Source organism: Pithys albifrons, chromosome 1 (assembly GCF_047495875.1).
Source record: "Pithys albifrons albifrons isolate INPA30051 chromosome 1, PitAlb_v1, whole genome shotgun sequence".
In the NCBI taxonomy this organism is placed as follows: domain Eukaryota; kingdom Metazoa; phylum Chordata; class Aves; order Passeriformes; family Thamnophilidae; genus Pithys; species Pithys albifrons.
The window spans coordinates 89,147,672-89,167,093 of NC_092458.1; the positions used below are offsets into that span (position 1 = coordinate 89,147,672).

The following is a 19,422-nucleotide window of genomic DNA, read 5'->3' on the forward strand; positions in this document are numbered from 1 at the left end:
ACTTTGCCCTGTGTTTATGTCTTCTTCTGATACCCTTCAATCTTGTACCTTGAAACAGAGACTAAACAGCTAAAGAATTTTAGCTCGCTGTTCTGGGACAGGGGTAGCAATAGAAAGACATTAAACTTAAGCTGCTAGAATATTAACCCACTAAAAATCTACTTTGCTACAGCTACTTGTGTCCCTAAAATCTACAAAATGTGAAAATTAAAAAAAAAATCAAAAATCCTTTCTGCATCAGTACCCATATGCTTGTGTTCTTTCTCAGCTCTGGACAGGGCCATTTCCACTGAGACATAGGCAGTGCATATGATTTAAGAAGGAAGTTTTTCCTGGAACTTCTAGAATCGGTTATGACTCAGCACTGAAAATACTCTAAAAAGTAATTAATGTTTTCTTTGCATTATTAGTCTAATTAGGCCTTGATTTCTCACTAACATTAGACACTGTTTAAGATAGCTGAGTGATATCTCCTGCATGAGAAGACAATAGGCCCCAGGATAAAAAAGGTATTGCAATCATCTTTTTGACATATATCTCTACTAGATGCTTCTAAACAGGTCATAAAACCTCTAGCACTCAAAAATAAAGTGTTATACAGATATTTCAGCACATTTTGATATAGAACTAGGCAATGAAATCACAAATAGTATCAAAAAACCCACACCAAAAGCCAACAAAGTGGCTATGCAGGACTAGGTTATCATCAGATTTCTTGCATCATATGCAAATTCTAAAAATGGCACATCCAAACCTGTTTCTACTTCAAGACATCAAACTACCAAGCCTCTTCACCTGAGTCTTTCACTGTAACAGAATGACTCCTAAAAAAAAAATCCTTGCAGTCATTTGATGGGCCTCACTGACTCACAATGTTTGGGGTGTTTTCTGAGAATGAAGGTTACGTTCTCTGGAATGAATTAATTTCAAGAAGTGTGATGAAATTCCTTCTGGGGTTGAGACCTTGGTAAGTCCATGAGCAGATTAAAATGAATTGCTGTATTTGCTCTCTATGCTTTTTTCTTTTATGCAATATCATTTATTATATTGCTTACTGAGCAACATCATCATGACCTTAAAGGGACAAACTTGGTCCATGATGAAAGCCTAGAATGCAACTTATAGATTTTTCAAAGGTGGAAATGACAACACAGGTATTCTGACCTCTTCAGGTCACCTTGGCCATAGAGTTAGCAATGTATGTGAAGGGCCTTTTCAACCATGTTCTGAAAAACTAAGAGAACTGGAATTTCAGCTGGGGTTTTTTTTGGTACCCTTACAAAATGAGCTGTAATCTGTTTTTACAGCATATGGTAATATACAGTTTAACATTCCAAAGTAAAATCATTTCAGTTTTTTTTTAACAATTAACCAGTTCAATCTTCTATTCATTTTCAGTGTAAAGCCTTGAAATCTTAATGACAACTGAGTTAAATCTGCTTTATGAAAATTCACAGAGATTTCATTAGACGTAGATACAAGTCAGTAAAAGAAAATTTGGGGTTTTGAAAGAAAGACAAGTTATGTCAGTAGAATTTGCAATTTCAGAAACTGGCTGAGAGTTGCACGGAGAGAGATGAACTCCTTCAGCTGGTTTGTGCAGATGACACACAAACCTGACACACTCAAAATTCTATTTATAAACCCTCCATCTAAACTGAGGACTTGAATATAGCAGCAGATCAATGACTTTTATTGGTCTTTTCTTGTCAATAAATTTGACAGAAATATGCTTGCACACAAGGTAAACACTCTTCTTCCAAGCTTTAGAAAATAGTAACATCTTCAAACTAATCTCACACTCTGAAATTATATAATCTATCTCAGAATTTAAAAAATATTATGAGCACTATTGCCTCTTACATCGTTTGTGGTAAGGTTGAAGATTTTTCTGAAGTTCACATACATATGTTTTCCTAATTTCTTTCATCTTTCAGAGTGTCTAACATCAACAGGCCATATGAACTTACACACTCCTGGACAACCTGGTCTCTCAGCTGATCTTACTGTGAGCAGGAAGTTGGTCTAGAAAATTTCAGAGGAGCCTTACAACATAAGTTATTGTATGATTCAACAATAATAAACATGAAAAAATGTGAAAATTGTGGGAAATTAATGTGAAGATTAAAAATATGATCAAGTCAGAACATATCCACAGCCCAAAATAAAACTGTTCTATCAAAACTTTTCTCAGGACTAAAGTCAAGTCTAAAATCATAAACTCATCGACATGAAGTGAACTTAAAGTTAACAACATGCCCTTCAAAAGCTATTCTAAGTTCCATTTTACCTGCAAGAAAGCAATAGTACTGAAAAAGACATGATAGTTTATGACTAGAGAGAGTTCAAATTACTTTACTGAGAAAAGTCACCCACTTTCAATCTCAGCAGTGCTAAAGCATCTGTAAAAGGTGGCTGCTGTGGCAAACATCACCATCATTCGCATCAACCTCTTAGAATCATGGAATCATAGAATTGATTGGTTTGGAAAAGACCTCCGAGATCATCAAGTCCAACCCTTGGTTCAACTCCAGTCCCTTTACCACATCATGGCACTCAGTGCCACTTCCAATCTCAGTTTAAAAACCTCCAGGGATGGGGAATCCACCCCCTCTCTGGGCAGCCCATTCCAATGCCTGATTAGTCTCTCTGCAAAGAATTTGTTTCTGATCTCCAACTTCAATTTCCCCTGGCAGAGCTTGAGCCTGTGCCCCCTTGTCCTATTGCTGAGTGCCTGGGAGAAGAGACCAACCTCCACCTGGCTAAAACTTCCCTTCAGGGGAAGTTACTCTAACACAGAGAAATTAATCTGGAGACACACAGGAATCTCTGCCTACTTGTATCAGGACAACTTCCTCCATGCCACAACAAGCATACGAGACTGAAGGGAGAGGATGCAGCCCTTTCAGACAAGCACGCTGCTTACAGGGTTCAAGTTATTCTTGTAAGACTGGTAGAAGCAGAAGCAGTAAGGAATGAATCCCTGGGCTGAACTGCTACGAAAGTAGTACATGGCAAACCAGCTTTTTAGAAGGAGAATCTATTTTGGTGACCATGAAGCACCTCCAAGTACTTGAGCTGACAAGACCTATCTTTATTATGTTGTCATCACCTTTCACAAATTATGGAAGAAAAAATTTGGAAAATCTAGGTATGTTCCTATGTATGCAACACAAAGCAGGTAGTTAGGAAAGGCAGCTTCCTTAAAGGTTGTTTATTGCAGTGTCTGGCTTATGCCAACAACTCTATTGAAACATGTTTGAAAGCATCCCTTATTTCCCACACACTTTTCAATAAAGAGAGGCATCATTCTGTTCTGTTCTCATGAAAAAGGTTTGCTGTGGCCATTACAAATTTTAAAGAGACTTATCCAAAAGAATTTTGAAAGAATTAGGAGGTGAAACTTGGTGATAGGCTTCCAGTCCATAAGAAACTTTCAGATTTTTGATGCACAGAATAGAAATGTCCTAATTTCAGGAGGAAAGTAAATTACAAATGCACACAAAACAAAACCATGTTGTTCTCAAATCTTAAAGACGTTATCTACATACTCAATGTAATACATATATACATAAAATACAGGAATCAAACCCCCCTCTGATATGTCAACATCACCAAAACAAAATAAGAAAGAGAAAATAATTAAGGTATTTTCAACACCCAAAATTTATAAAAATTAACATACTTAGCTTTTGATTAAACCACTTTTCCCAACAGCAATTTTTTGCAGCCAGAACTACTAAGCAGAGCTAAGCAAAATCTTACAAGGGCAGAACAAAAAAATATTGCAAAATCGAGAACTGGATGAAAGATTTACCAGCAGACTGAATCTTGACAACATTTGAATCCTTGTTTTTATGTCCTTTGAAGGCAAAATTAGATTTTTATGACTGTGCCTATGAAGTTTGGTGGGGGAAGAGGGAATAGGCATCAGTTTTGTCAGCCTGGGGGACAGAGTGATTAGTCAGTAATAATAGTGGGGAAAGAAAAGGGAAAAGGAAAAGTTTTGAGAGCTGGGATTGCTACCAGTGTGATCTCTGCTTAGGACAGAGAATTAGGTCCATCCCTGTAGTCCTTTAACCCTGTTCTTCGATACTGTTCTCCTGGTTCACTGAGACTGGTGAATTGCAGTTTGCTGGCAGAGGTTACAGGTTCCTCACAACATGAATCAGATGTCCCAGAAAGTGCATTAAGTACTTTGGTCTTTCCCACAGCAGTTCCTCTGCTGGAACTTCACAGAGGGAACAGCAGAGAAAGAGTTCTTAATTTCTGTGAGGCTTTTACTTGCAGAAAACACAGATTTAAGCCAGCCAGATTTTTGTATGTCTCCCTCCATTTCATACCCATGACACAGGAACCTGGCTTAGCCTGTCAGAGAACTACCATTTAATAGGCACTCGTTACCTTTCCTATCACTTCATTAGGTTTTGACAAGTCTGATTTAACTCTGAAATGAGCACTGTGTTGAGCAGGAGGTGTGGGCTAGAGACCTCCAGTCCCTTCTCATCTAAATGATCCCACAGTTCAATGAAAAAAAGATCTCCACAGAGTCTTAGTGCCAATATACTTATTCTTTTCATAGGTTGGAGGAGATGGTGATCAAGCTACACTCATAAAAATAGCAAAATCTGAATTTTGAAGGTTAATGCTTATCTGCATCTCATGGAACTTCATAGCTATCAGATTGCCAAATAACTTTTTCTTTTATATAAACTATAATTACGTCTTTCATAAATCTGAATTTCTAATGTCCTGTAAAAAAACTGTTAATGCTGAAATGCACTCACCGAAATAAAAGGATTTAAAAAGATTTGTTAATATTTGTCAAAACAAATGATTCTTAAAAATTAATCTTAAGACAGCTATGAAAACAATCACAGACACAAATGCAAAAAAGTCTGCACTTACAGTTCTATTGCCTTGTTCCACATGATAACATATCCCGAAAGAATGAAGGACTCAATATTTACAATGTGTGTATTTCCCCTCTCTGTTCCAACATACAGCCACTTACTTTGGAAGGGTAGATGGCAGTAAGTAATCCTGGAAAGGACAAAAAGAAAACAACAAAAAATGTGACTGAATATCACAGCAACAACCTTTTTTAACACTTTTGCAGATGAAATAATTATTCTTTCCATTTTAAAACTTGAGAAAAACCTGCCCAGCAGGTGCAGCATTCTGAAGAATGTGCAGGTTTCGAGGGGGGGGGGGGGTGCGCATCTCCAGAAAGATTATAAAAGAGAACATGAAACAAAACAGGGCCATCCTGCCTGTCTATATTAAGGGCTGGTAAAAAGAGCCATACCACTTGAGCACTGAACTAAGTCTATCTCCATGATATATAAGTTGCACTTTGATAGTATCAGAGACTCTCAAGTTAGGTTTTCTTATTTCATTTCTTAGAGTAAGCAAGTTTTCTACATGAACAACCAGAAGTTAATGGACGTCAGTGGGATTCATATTTTGTACACCAGGAGTGTAACACCATAATTCACACAAGAAAACATTCATCTATTTGTCATCTGGGAGAGTAGGGCCCTAGATAAAAGCATTTATCAAAACTGAATTACCAGAGACGCACCGAATTCTACACTCATTCTTACGAGGTGATGAACCAGTGTTTTATTAGTTTGGAAAGGTGTCATGACAATTTCTCATGATAATACATAAAAGTTTTCACAGATGATGAATGAGTAGATTCAAGTTTCTTTCATATTTCAGTTATTTTATAGCTATTCAAGCAAAACTAAACCTATATGAGATAAAAAACATTTGCTATAACATCCAATTGAATGCATGCTACCCTACAGAGACTGAAACTTATTCCCATCTTATGACACAGACTGGTGAATTTTGACTAAAATTTTGTTTGTTCTGCCAGAGGTTATTATATTTATCATTCAGTTCCACAAGTAGGCTATTTTTAGTTTTCATATCAAAACTTGCTGGGTTTTTTTAAATTCTTAACACATTCCACCACCACAAATGTAAAAACAGTATTTAAGAACATACATATTTAAAATTTTTTATTCTTATGCTACAGCAATCTTTCTGAATGTGTTATAAGAGAGCGATAGGGGTATTGATTCAAGTGAGACTTAAGTATGATATAGGCTTTTCTCTATTCATCTCTACAGGGCTAAAGTTTTACCATTAATTGTCTAATTTTGGCAATAATTTCAGTGTCTTTAGTGGAAAGAGAACTAACTTTTCAAGAGAACAGCTTTGAGAATGGGAATTATATTGTAGTACGCATAACTCAAAATGCCTTAAAGCAGCAACATAGTACTTACATTGTGAGTGCAGTCAGATCAACAAATGTCCCACAGCAAAAGCTGCAGAAGGAGTGTGCCACCTACGTATTCCTAGCTGGAGTAAGAGCTGTTAGCTTTATCATTCTGCTTATAACAGGTGCAAAGAACAATTCATCCTTTTCACTTTGTAGTTCCATAAATGGGAAGTAGTTTTTCAGGTATTTCCTGATCCTTCTCCTTAAACTGAACAATTCCACTTATTTTGCTTTCTCTTCAGGTGCACCAATTTCTACAGAGTATATTCACATTCGGTGCAATTTTTTTGTTTTATTTCTTTCATTTGTGTACTAGCTTTACTTTCCTGCACTGCAAAGCATATGGTTGATTTGTTAGGTCCCAGCCCATAAAAAACTTCCCTGGTTGATAAACCCTCTGAATCACTTCACATTGATGCTCACTCAACACTTATTGTAGTAAACTGTTAAATTATAGCAAGAGAAAATATTTTGACTTTGAAAATGCTGAAAACATATCTGTCAAAAACATGACTGACAAAGAACTCACAGGTTACAAAGTGAAGCCTAATTGACTTGAATGCTGCTATTCCAAATTCTTGCAGTTGTGTCATAAGACTAAGTAAGTTCAAGTCAACCCAGGATAACACTATTTTTCACTATGAGGTACTGCAGGAAACCTGGTCTCCAATGTTCAAGACTGAATCGAATACCTTGATTATGAATAAAGTTTCAAAATCACCTCAGACACCAAATAAGGCTACTTTGGGCTGCTTTTTCTGGTCCTTCCAACTCGGCATATTCCACGATTCTCCTTTTTGAAATTCGCTTCTAGGTTATGTTCTCTAGCACGTTTTGCCACAGCAACCATCAGACTAAGTGGGTGCCTAAATTCCAAGATATGGCATGTCCTCCATCTACCTGTCTTAGGTTAAAATTTCAAGAACATAATGCTCTAAGAGTAAGATCCTATAGAAAAATCAGACTAAAGTATTAACTACTAGTAAGTAGTTGGGCCATAAATTACTAGACTTAATTTTCTGACGGCCTCTTTGAAATCCCAGTCACCATTTGGTAATAAGTCTTTTATATGAAGGACCAAAAGAGAATTAGATATTGCTAAAGAATGAAGAAAAGGACCACAGTTTTTCCCATTTTCTTAAGATTGACTATTTCCTCTTAAATAATTTCATTTTGTTCCGAAAAATTTATGGGACAGCCAGATAAGAAAGTAACATGCATGTTTCTTCTTCTAAGAATAAAACTACCCTATGAGACTTCATTGTTTACCTAAACTGTTATTGGACATCATGAAATACAACTTTCTACAATATGTGAGCTTACAAGGAAATGCTATTCCCTTAAAGACAATCCAGATATGTAACACACCTATTACAGCATAGGTGTTACTAGACATTTTAGTACAATATATTGCTAGGCTTCACCAAAGAAACCTCTGCACTTCTCTGAAGTGCTTTTAGTTCACATTACATAAATTAAATGCAAACTGCTTTATATATTATTGACTTTTCATTTTTACAGAAAATATTAACTTGATTCTAAGGCTTGGAAACTTTGAAGCAACACTCAGATTTTTAATGAACATCTTCCATTTCAGTAGGTAGTGAAATTACATAACGATTTCTTCAAGAGAAAACAATGAAGTCTCATACTGCACTTTTCATTGTGGATGAAAGGTATTCTATTATATGACTCTATTAGTCATATATCCCACAAGCAAATTAAGATGTACTTTGATGCCTTTACAAAAACGAGTCAATAAGCCAGAAAGAAAGAAAGAAAGAAAGGCTATTTTTCTTCTTAAAAAGGTAGGGGTTGTAGTGATTTGCACCAGTATGAAGTGCTTCTGACACAATTTAATCAGATTGTCAATCTGATTGAGATAATATGGAACCCAATTAAATGGAGACCTGAGAAATTGCTCAGTGCTGATCACTTAACAGAAAGTCAGCCAGAAATGCAAACATTATACATTCTTAGCAGCAAACCACAATATGAATCTCATTGATCATTATACAAAATAGCAAAAAACATGAATTGATATCAAAGAAATGTTCCTTTTCTGCAAGAGTAATCTGGAACATTGTATCATTTTTCCAATATATTCAAAGCACAAACCAGAATAATACACTGTAATATAAAAAAATCAAGAGGAGCTACATAAAACACCTAGATCACAATTTCAGAAAAACTCTTCAGCTAAAGTTCTGAAAACATTTCTAAAATTATATAAGCAACATAAGAGAGATAATGGAATAACTGAAAGAGGCATTGTCAAAAAATTGAACCTCATTTCAGAAAGGAATATATTCTGACTAGCAAATCTTGAAAAGATATATTTTTCAGCAAATCACAGCACTTTACAGTCCAACTGTGCTCAAAAAACCTCACTGCATATTAGTAGAATACCACAATGTTAAAATAGTTTAGAGTGCTATATTCTCTAAAGTACTGGTAAAAACTCTCAGATGACTTAAAATCATCTTTATGACATTAATCATATTTCTCTAATAAAAATAAAGATAATGCTTAGAACCCTGCTTTGTTTTTTGTTTTTGGTTTTTTTTTTTACTTTCAGTATAAAATTATTTTCTGGAATGCTAGCATTGGTGGAGAGTGGCAAGAGCTGCTGAACATCAGCTTGAAATCCCCCTCAGAATTCTACCAAAATAGACCACTCTGTGCAGGTTCTCAGAAAATATGGAAATCTCACAGATTTACAGGAAAAGAAGGTGGCAAAACATGAAGGAGCATTAACTTGGTATCCTAGTTCAGCAAGCCGGGACCAGTTTATCACTGTGTGGGTGTTACCAAAGCTGTGTGTTCTAAACCCTCTCTGTCATTTCACATGAACTGTTAACAATGGACTATTTGCAGCAGCTGCCCAGGGCACACCCAACCCCTCAGGCTACAAACTGGGTGTTAAAGAAGCCTGTGAGATAAGAACTGTGATAACTGCCCTCCAGGAAGTCGTTAGCACCTCCACACCCAGCCTGAGGTGTCATGTCTGCTAATGGGCCATCAATGATTCCAAAATACCCCATGACTCACATAGTTAATCACCCATTGTGTAATTCCCTGCCCTGGGGAAGGTCCTGGTTAGTCCCACCTGGACCTGAGGGAATATAATATTGGGGTTTTTTGGGACTGGGCAACTACTTGTTGGATCCAGAGGAGGACCAGAACCTCGACAGGAGACCACCACTCTTGACCAAACTGTGACCATCATCTCACCAACAGGTTTTTCACCTCCTTTACTTTGGTCTCAGGGGAACCACATGGATCTCAGCACAGGGGCTAAGAAACCCCTTTGTGTTTGTGCCCCAGTGTGCTGGGTTACACTTCTGGGTTTTGTGGGTTAAAACAAATTTCTCCTGTGCCATTGCATTTAATGTAATATTGTTTTTAAATTGTAACTCGGATTTATAATCTCTTTTGTGTTGGGTTCATTTCTCCTGCAGGTTTACCTTTAAATCAGCACACTTGGGAATGTGAGTAGCTGACAGAAAGCAAGCCCAGCAGCTGCAAGGCACACCAGTTGTGATCCTGGCCTAGCCTCCTGCCCTCTGTGGCTGCTCAGGTACCACCACTGTCTTACACCCAAGTTACAGTGTGTTGTCCCAGCATGGACGAACTCAGCTAATGAGAAAGGTGATCACCTTAACAAGGTTATGTATATCAGAACTCCACCTTTTTATTACAGTTATTACTGCTCCCCTCCTGACTTGAGGAACTTTCTCCTGCATCTTTGGGTCCTTCCAGCACTCTCCACTAATTTATGCTATTTCCCTCAGCTGGTCATAGCCTCAAGCTGTTCTCTTGCCACTGCCACCTGATAGACTGGCCCTCATCCCTGGTACTAGACAATGACTGGCTGATGTTATGTCAGGTCCTCTTTGAAATCAGCCTTTTTTTTGAGAGGAATCTGTGGCCTGTGTAGCCTTCAACAAATACTGGCAACAGAGGAAAACCACTGCATAAGCCATTCCCTTCCTTCTTGACTTCTGCAGGATTTCTTCTCACCAACAATGAAAACTACAGCTGCTGAGGGTGCCTCATGACTTTGTATCAGTCCTCTTTTCCCTCCATCAGCAAGCATAAATTAGCACCACCCAACTCATTTTCTTCCCTCATACTCCCTTAATCTTTTGGTATTTTTGAATGAAAGTAATACAAAACAAAGAAGACCATACTCATCGAGTGCCACTCCTTCTCCAGCAGCTTTCTGAGGTAGCTTCTGGCTAGCCAGTATTCTCAGAAAAAATAGGGTCACTTTTCTGTCAGTTCAGGAGAGAATGTTCGAGCTGAGGTTATTGCTTTAAGTCATGAAATGCATGCAAGAAGATTAAGACAGATATTTGGGCAAAGTAATTTGTAGCTAACCTGAAGTGCCTAAACAGAAGCACAGTTTAAAGCCATACACAATGAAGAACAGGAGTTGTTTCCAGCTCATCAAGCAAAGGCTGTAAACGATGAGCTATTAGGTCTCTCGAGGTATTTAATTTTCTCCCTGGACTATATATGAATTTGGAGCTCATCAGCAATGTAAGACTTGTAAAAAGCGTGTACAGTTGCAGCAATTCATGCAGTCTGCCATCCACATGATGCGATGTGTTTGCAGCAGATGGTCGTGCAGTTCCCCAGATAGATGTGAGCTGAGTCCGTGCATAGCAATAACCACAGTGTTTCCTCTGCAACATGGAGTCTTGTTATATACCAGGAAGTCCTAGGAAGGCAGAAATCCAGGATGAACTGCATTCCTAGGAATTCCAATGTTTAAATGAAACTCTTATTTCACATAATCACAGACTATTCTGAGTTGGAAGGGACCCACAAGGATCATTGAGTCCAACTCTTAAGTCAATGGCCCACACAGAGGATTGAACCCACGACCTTGGCATTATTACAACTGAGTTTTAACCAACTGAGCTAATCTCAGGGTCAACCTACTTGGAGTGTATACACAGTCTTTAGGGCTGATACGAGCGCAGGAAATACTTTAAATTACTAACTGGCGTGACTAACAGTCAAATGAAATACAGAACAGTTCAATACATCTGGACAGATTTTTTTCTTTCAGGGTCTTGGTGATACTGTATCACAACATGAAACTTCCTCCCGTTTAAACTGGATTCTTCGAATACTTGACAAGATAGTTTCAAAAATTTATGTAGTCCTATACATACAGATGAAGACACACAACAGAAAGAGAATGAACCAAACATGCCTTAGAGGTTGATACTTGTTTTTTAGAAGTGTGATTCAGTTTTAGTTTAAATTAAGAAAAATCTTTTGTTTCACATGTATTTTCTGTGAGCATCATCAATCAACATTTATTTTGAACTAAAATCTATTGGTCCATCTTATTCTGTTTTAATTATGCAGGAGAAAGTGAAGTTGACCAAAAAGCACACATTGTACATAAATTGCATTAGACCTGATGACAGCATAACAAAGGTTAAACTCCACTGTTATTTAGGGATATCTAGACACAAGAGGAATATTAAGGTAAATTGCATTCTTAAAATACTGCATGAACATTTTTGTCCCTGGATTTTTTCCAGTTGAGTGTTACATAGACTGCTCAATTATTTTTTGTTTCAAGACTATCACAGAACCACAGAATATACCAAGTTGAAAGGGACCTACAAGGATCATCGAGTTGAACACCTGATGCACAGGACCATCCCCAAGAGTCACACCATGTGCCTGAGAGTATCATCCAAACACTTCTTGACTCTGTCAGAGGCTTGGTGCTGTGACCACTGCCCTAGGGAGCCTGTTCCAGTGCCCAGCCACCCTCTGGGTGAAGGACCTTTTTCTAATATCCAACCTAAACATAACCTGACAAAACTTCAGGCCATTCCCTCAGGTCCTGTCAGGGATCACCACAGAGAAAAATCAGTGCCTACCTCTCCTCTTACTGTCATGAGGAAGCTGTATCTGCAACGAAGTCTCCCCTCAGCCTTCTCTTCTCCAGGCTTAACAGACCAAGTGACCTCAGCTGCTCCTCATACGCCTTTCCCTCAAGGCCCTTCACCATCTTCATTGGCCTCCGTTGGATGCTTTTTAATGGCTTAATGTCTTTTTTTATATTGTTGTGCCCAAAACTGCACACAGTATTCAAGGTGAAGCCACCCCAGTGCAGAGCAGAGCGGGACAATCCCCTCCCTCGCCCAGCTGGCGATGCTGTGCCTGGTACCCCTCAGGACATGGTTGGCCCTCCTGGCTGCCAGAGCACTGCTGACTCATACTGAACTTGCCATCGACCAGGACCTACAGGTCCCTTTTCATGGCACTGCTTTTCAGCATCTCATTCCTCAGTCTGTACGAACATCCAGGGTTGCCTCATCCCAGGTGCAGAATCCGTGACTTTCCCTTGTTGAACTCCATATGGTTGGTGATTGCCCACCCCTCTGAGTTGTCAAGGTCTCTCTGTAGGGGCTCCCTGCCTTCAAGGGAGTCAACATCTCCTCCCAGTTTTGTGTCATCTGCAAACTTGCTCAGTATCCCTTCCAGTCCTGTGTCCAAGTCACTTAGGAAGACGTTGAAGAGCATAGGGCCAAGTTGGAGCCCTGTGGAACCCACTAGTGACAGGTCACCAGTCTGATGTCACCCCATTCACCATTACCCTCTGTGCTCAACCTGAACCAGTTCCTCACCCGCCAGTTCCTCACCCACCCTCATCCAGCTATGTGCTGGGCATTGTGTCCAGAAGGATCCTGTGAGAGGCAGTGTGGAAAGCTTTATTAAATTCCAAAAAGATTGTATCACTGTGCATACACTGAATATGAAAGGTTAGGCCAGGAGTGGGCAGGTGAAGAGCATCTAATGAGAAGTGTAATAATTACAACTTAATTCTATTTTTCCATCAAATTTGGAGCTGAGTGACTATTCCATTTATAACTACTCAGTGAATCATCTCTAGCAATAAATTCTAAGTTATTAATGAAATTCACAAACTGTTTATAATTAAAAATTGTGAAACAAATCATCATTTAGCTCACACACTACTGTGCCTATTCCCTGACTGAACTATCAATACCTTCAAATTGTTGGACCAGTTGAAGGTATTACTTGAGCTTATTCCTTGTAAAGTAGTCTGTAGAGCTCAATGTTTTAGAGAAACAGCCATTAAAATAAATTGCTTTACATGAGGCAACATTTTCCTTACAGAGAAACATGAATGAAACACGGAGTTTTTCATGGTGACAGCTACTTTCTAGTGCTGTGCATCTGCCTGCCAATGTCCCTTTCAAACTTGGTATCTCAGATTATTCATTTCGCCCAATCTATCCACAGAACAGTTACATTTGTCTTTATTTTGTACTGCTTTAGATACAAGTATTAATCATGGTCATTGCTGCTTGTACAACAGCAATAATTTAATTAGTGTATTGCAATATAAGAAATAAACTCATTTAATCTGAAATAACCCTAAAAAGGCTGAGGTTAGGCTCATTCTTGATTTGTGAGTTTATTTCACAGTTGCAATCACAACTGTAATTAATAGTTTACAGCATTTCATAAATACTTGTTTAAAAATACAAATGCTTATTTTAACCACATAAAACACTAGTGTAGCAACTATATGAACATTTTGTAATGATTGTCAATTATTTACAAGCAGGTAACTCAAAAGAACCTAGAAGAAATAAGAGAAGGCTTGTTCAAAAATATATTAGATGCATTCTATTTGATTAAATTAGTAAACTCAGAGATCTCCCTTGAATAAAGACTGAATGTATGTATTTAGATAAAACTTTATGATGTTATTATGAGTACTTTACAAGGACAGTCAAAGTATACAGCATGCAACTGGTTCTTACATTTCACACAGTCTATAACTAAGCTTCTTACAGCTCCCTGGGAGGTCATCCTGGCCTGTCCAACACACCATAGCACATATAAAAGGACAGCTGCACTATAATTTGCTACAGGAATGATACAGGCATTTAAATTCACATCCTTGATAACTTCAAGGCTGTCTGCCCTATATAGCACTGCATCAAGTTACTGAGCATTAATGGAGCTCAAAAACAACTTAAAAATCACGCTTGAAATCCCACTGTGCAAGGGCATGACAACCTTTGTAGCCAGTAATACTAAGAACTGTTTCATTTTCAGGATGATAGAAAATTACTTGCTTCCTCTTGGGCAAATGTACAGCAGAGACACCCTCTTTTGTCAACTCCCATTACAGTTTTGATTCCAAAGTCACTGGGATGTCTTTTCTGTAGGAGCAGGATCACTGACAGTGGCATGCTCTCCCTGGCTAGGTCTTTACTATTACACAACAGTAATGCCATGGATTGATCGGATGTAACAAAGACTTGACCCAAGAGAAAAAGACAAGGAAATTACATGGACACGTGCTTCCTTTAATAGAAAAAGATGCTGGAAGAAACTAGCATACTTTTCATTGACTTCTAGTTGGTTTCTGATGCCGACTCAAGGTCATTAGACAACAAAGATGAGAATAAAAGTTCCACAAAATCAGTGAAGTGAGCAAATTAATGAAACAGCGTTGGCAAACAGACTCTTTCTTTCATTTTTAGGGGACAGAGAATGTACATTATTTTTCTCTTGTCTACTGGCTTGTGAAATCACTATTTCTCCTTTGTAGTACTTCATTTGTCCTCCATAAATTTCCTTGAAGGTTAAGTAAAAATGGGGGTGTAATGCCAACCATAGTGACAGAGATAGGCCATACAGAGCATGATGAGGCCACCAAGTTTCTTAGCAATGAAAGAAAGCCAGATAACAAAGGATAGAAGAGATGTAGTCTCAAAAGAGAAAGTTTTTTACTTATTTATTTCATTGATTTTGCAACAGTTGCATTAAAAAACCCCAAACACCTAAAGGTATAGTTTTCCTCATTACTTCGCCCAACATTGAAGATATAAATTAAAAATGCAGGTTTTGTTTCCTATTCTCATTGCTACAAAAAACTAAATTGGGACTTAGCTCAAAGATGAAAGGCTTCACAGAGCTTCCAGAAAAGTAAGCTAAAAACATGTTAGTATTTCATCCTCTGCTAGCTGCAACACTCTCAAATCTGTGTTTATCATACATTCTTACTAAAATGAGTTTAAACCCCTTTTTATATCAGTATCAATCAAGTTATTTTGAATGACACTGTACAATCAGGATAAGACTGAAATACTGAAATTGACTTCAAAGTAAAAAAATTGCATTTTTACATGTGTATGCTTTTTCTGTGGATACACATTTTTTTTCTTAACAGCTCCCATCAATTAAAATCATGTAGACTTATTGGAGACCAGCTGTTCTCATTTGTTACACTTCAGCAGACAGGGGCTCTGTGATTAATGGTACTTGTTTTTCTGCAATCTGTAGTCTCTCTTCTCTTCTTGCTCATGTACTGTTTAATGATATAATCTCAACACTGACATTACTAGCTCTATTTCTGATTTCCTGGAATAAGGCCCAGAGTTTATTGTGACAGAGGGAAAAGTATCCTAAATCATTGCATTGGGTTCTTGTTTGGAGCCGACATGTGCCTGGGCAGGATAGAGGTGGTGTGGTTTCCAAGAACCAAATTACTTACTGCAACAGAACAGGAACATGTTCTTCACAGCCTTAAGATATGACTGGAAATCTAATATAACAAAGGCCAAAAGATAGATCTGAACAGAAGTATGAAAGATGTCTCAAAACTCTAATTTGAGAACTTCAAAAGATAAAACCATGTAGTTCCCATATCTATGCTATAACTGTAGCAAGCTGAAAATTCCAACTGGTAATGTAGACTGTTTGTGCTGCCTGAACTTGCTTAAATTTTAAAAGACTTATTTTTTTTCTGTGGTCTAATATGACTATGTATGATATGAGATAAGTATAGCCAGAATTCATGAACACAGATTTGGGCAGGACTCTCCCCACGTGGGTGTGCCCTTCCAGCCTGCGCAGGGGATTTTTTAGGTGAGGCACAGCGTGCACAGAACTGGCCCCACCGTTTCAGTCCTGAGGTCCATTTGCCACGGCCGAGTGAGCTTGGACAGTGACAGGGAAGTCCTCGGGACTGTCACAGCACCCGGTACTAACCAGGGCTGACCCTGCTGAGCATCTGAGATGTGACGGGATGGGATGGCAGGGAGGCATTGAACTGCCAGAGGACTCCCCACTGAGACTCGAAGTCAGGTCCTTGGGATTTGGAGTCCAGAGTGCTCTCCTTTACACTGCAGGACTGCCCCACGATATGAGGCAGATGACGTACTTTTGTGTTACAGTATCGGGCTTCTCATTTGTTATGACTAAGGCCACAAAACACAGTTGTTCAATGTATAGCTGTGTATATATATATTTTAAATTTTACTATCCAAACCTGGCCTTAGAGCAATTTGGCAACACAGCTGCTGTGTGAAAACAACATAACATGTTACCCTGTATTATCTCAGAAGCATAAAGCTACTGACAAACAAGCCTTATTTTCTACAAAGCATAAGAAACAACAAGCACACAGCTCAGCATATGATGTAAGGTTTGGCAGCATACAGCAACATTATGTCTACTACTACAAGCTTTTTCCCTGAGGAAAGAAACCAACACAGAATTTACCTAGGCAGACAATCAGAGGTAGCCGGGTGACATAAAAATTAAATAATGCAGGACATGTTTTTCTTCCCTTCTGAAGTAAAAGCAAAACTACATAAAAGATGTTTTGCAAAATGGAATTTTCAACAGATACCTTTTTCTCAGAGAAATAATAGAAGGAACTACAGCCAGAGTGATACAGAGGAGGAGGTAGATTGGAAAAAAGGATTTGTCAGGCCAGAGAGCCCTCCAGTCTCTATACTGTGGTTAAGACCTCAAGTAATTTTACCAGCTCTGCATTTTTCTCCAGCAGTCATATGGGTCCAGATGATTTCATGTATGTATGAAGAGATTGGTTGTAAGTCATCTTTCAGGGTTTCTTTGGCTCTTCTGCTATCAAATACAGCTGCTATCTCTAAAAGTAATTAATATATAGCATATTAGCCATTTTCTGTTAACCTTTTTTTTAATGCACCAATATGAGGAAAATGTGAATTTATTCACATTTCATTGATAACCATTAAATAGAAAAACTTTTGGCAAATTATTCATCACATTTTGTCATGTGTTTTCTTAAGTCCTGGATACATGCTTGTAAAACAAATATATATATATGTATATATATATATATATGCAACCAATGTAACATGGCAACTGATTATATTCTAAGTAGTTATCAAAAAACAAATTACTATATACTATGAGCTAATGTTATTATTGCATATTTTTAAGTTCCATTATGAAATTGGAACCTTTATGTACAGAGCCGTGCAAAAAAAACCCAAAACCTTAAATATCTTAAACAGCTCTATTTGCCTTCAGAGAAGCTGTTTAACAAACAGGTATAAAAGCATAATGTGGCATAATGTGCTTAAGGACATTTTTAACTGAACTGAAGCCAGCAATAATAATGTTGGCAGAACCCTGGAGGACTAAAAATTACTTTCAGGAAACACTGTGAAAGTGACTAATAAAAAATAATAGAAATTCTTAAATTCTTGTTTGGATCTGGATATGGAGATCCTTCTAATATTCCGGAATGAAAAATATGACCAGGACTTTGGTGATACTATTTTAGAGTACCATCTACCCTGATGTAATTTAAGCATAAAGAAACCAAAGTGGTTTTAAACTACACAGCTTAAGCTCTTGCAGCACTTGTTCTGCAGTGGCACCAGCTCCATTGCATTACAAAGCCCACCCAAACTGGCAAGCATAAAAAACCTAAACCTGAGAAATTTAAGCCATGTTGCTATCTACGATGTAATGTTTTACTACTTCCTCAAATGTACTTAAAATACACACTAACCATGGTTTCAAAATGACACATTTTGAAAAGTTACAGTAAAATATGGAAGGTAGGTTTACTAAAGGTAGGCTATTCCAGAATATTCCAATTACAGGAAATATAGCATATGTCAAAACTCAATAGAGTATTTATAAAAGTCCTAGTTTTAATGTCTATTTTCCACTTGATTTTACTGGAAAAGGAAATATTTTACTGGATGTTTGAGAGATTGTCAAGTATTAGTTTTATAGCTGTTGTAATTTGACAAGTGATCTTGGTACTACTCCTAATGAAACCTCTCAGGAACACAATATTATAGATGAAGGACAATCATAGAATCATAGAATCGATTGGGTTGGAAAAGACCTTCAAGATCATCAAGTCCAACCCTTGGTCCAACTCCAGTCCCTTTACCAGATCATGGCACTCAGGGCCATGTCCAATCTCAGTTTAAAAACCTCCAGGGATGGGGAATCCACCACCTCTCTGGGCAGGCCATTCCAATGCCTGATTACTCTCTCTGGAAAGAATTTTTTTTCTGATCTCCAACTTAAATTTACCCTGGGAGAGCTTGAGCCTGTGCCCCCTTTTCCGATTGCTGACTGCCTGAGACAATCTGAATGAGTGAAGTACAAGAAATGGAATTAAATTTAAAATGCAAAGGGCACAGCCTCAAACTTCAAAGAACTTCCACTTCAGGGTTGGAGCTCATGATACAGATGGGAAAAGATAATTTCAATTTTACTTGTCTTGCTTTGCCTCACTGTTAAAGGCTTGCACTGAAAAGCAGCACATTCCCTGCCAGCTAGATAGACATCAGGGGAAAAGCGTAATGGATGTATTAGTCAATCACAGCAAGACCACAAACTCTGATAAGATGAAGCCACATAAAAGGAAGATGCCATTCTTGCATCCATCAGTGAACATATTCCTGCAGAGATGACAAAAGAAAATGGAATTGTCAGTGGCCACAGCACAGATGGGACCCTATCTAGAATATGTTTTCTTGATGAATCATCAGCTCAGAGATAAGAAAGGCCCAAAGAAAGAAAAGGCAAGTAAGACAAAAATTTTTAAAGGAAAACACAGAATCTTGATTTTTGTAGTGGAAAAAAAAGGGAAAAAAACCAACCTAGGGTGTGAATGCATATCAATGAGCTGTTTATCTGCAAAGGAGAGGCAAAATATTTAGAATGCATGACAACCTGGATAGCAGAATATCATAACAAACAGGAAAAAAAAGCCATAAAAATAAATTCAGTCTTGAAGCTGGAAGGTTTCTCAC

General features: G+C 37.9%; 1 protein-coding gene across 5 annotated transcripts in view; it reads right to left on the minus strand.

Moving 5' to 3' along the window:
* The window catches only part of STXBP5L (syntaxin binding protein 5L), a 207,439-nt gene that overhangs the window by 102,018 nt on the left and 85,999 nt on the right, over positions 1–19,422 (minus strand). For all 5 annotated transcript variants that reach the window (XM_071559888.1, XM_071559870.1, XM_071559861.1 and 2 more), the window contains exon 5: positions 4,909–5,043. In XM_071559888.1, the coding sequence (XP_071415989.1) occupies positions 4,909–5,043 (135 nt within the window). The remainder of the gene's footprint in view (positions 1–4,908; positions 5,044–19,422) is intronic.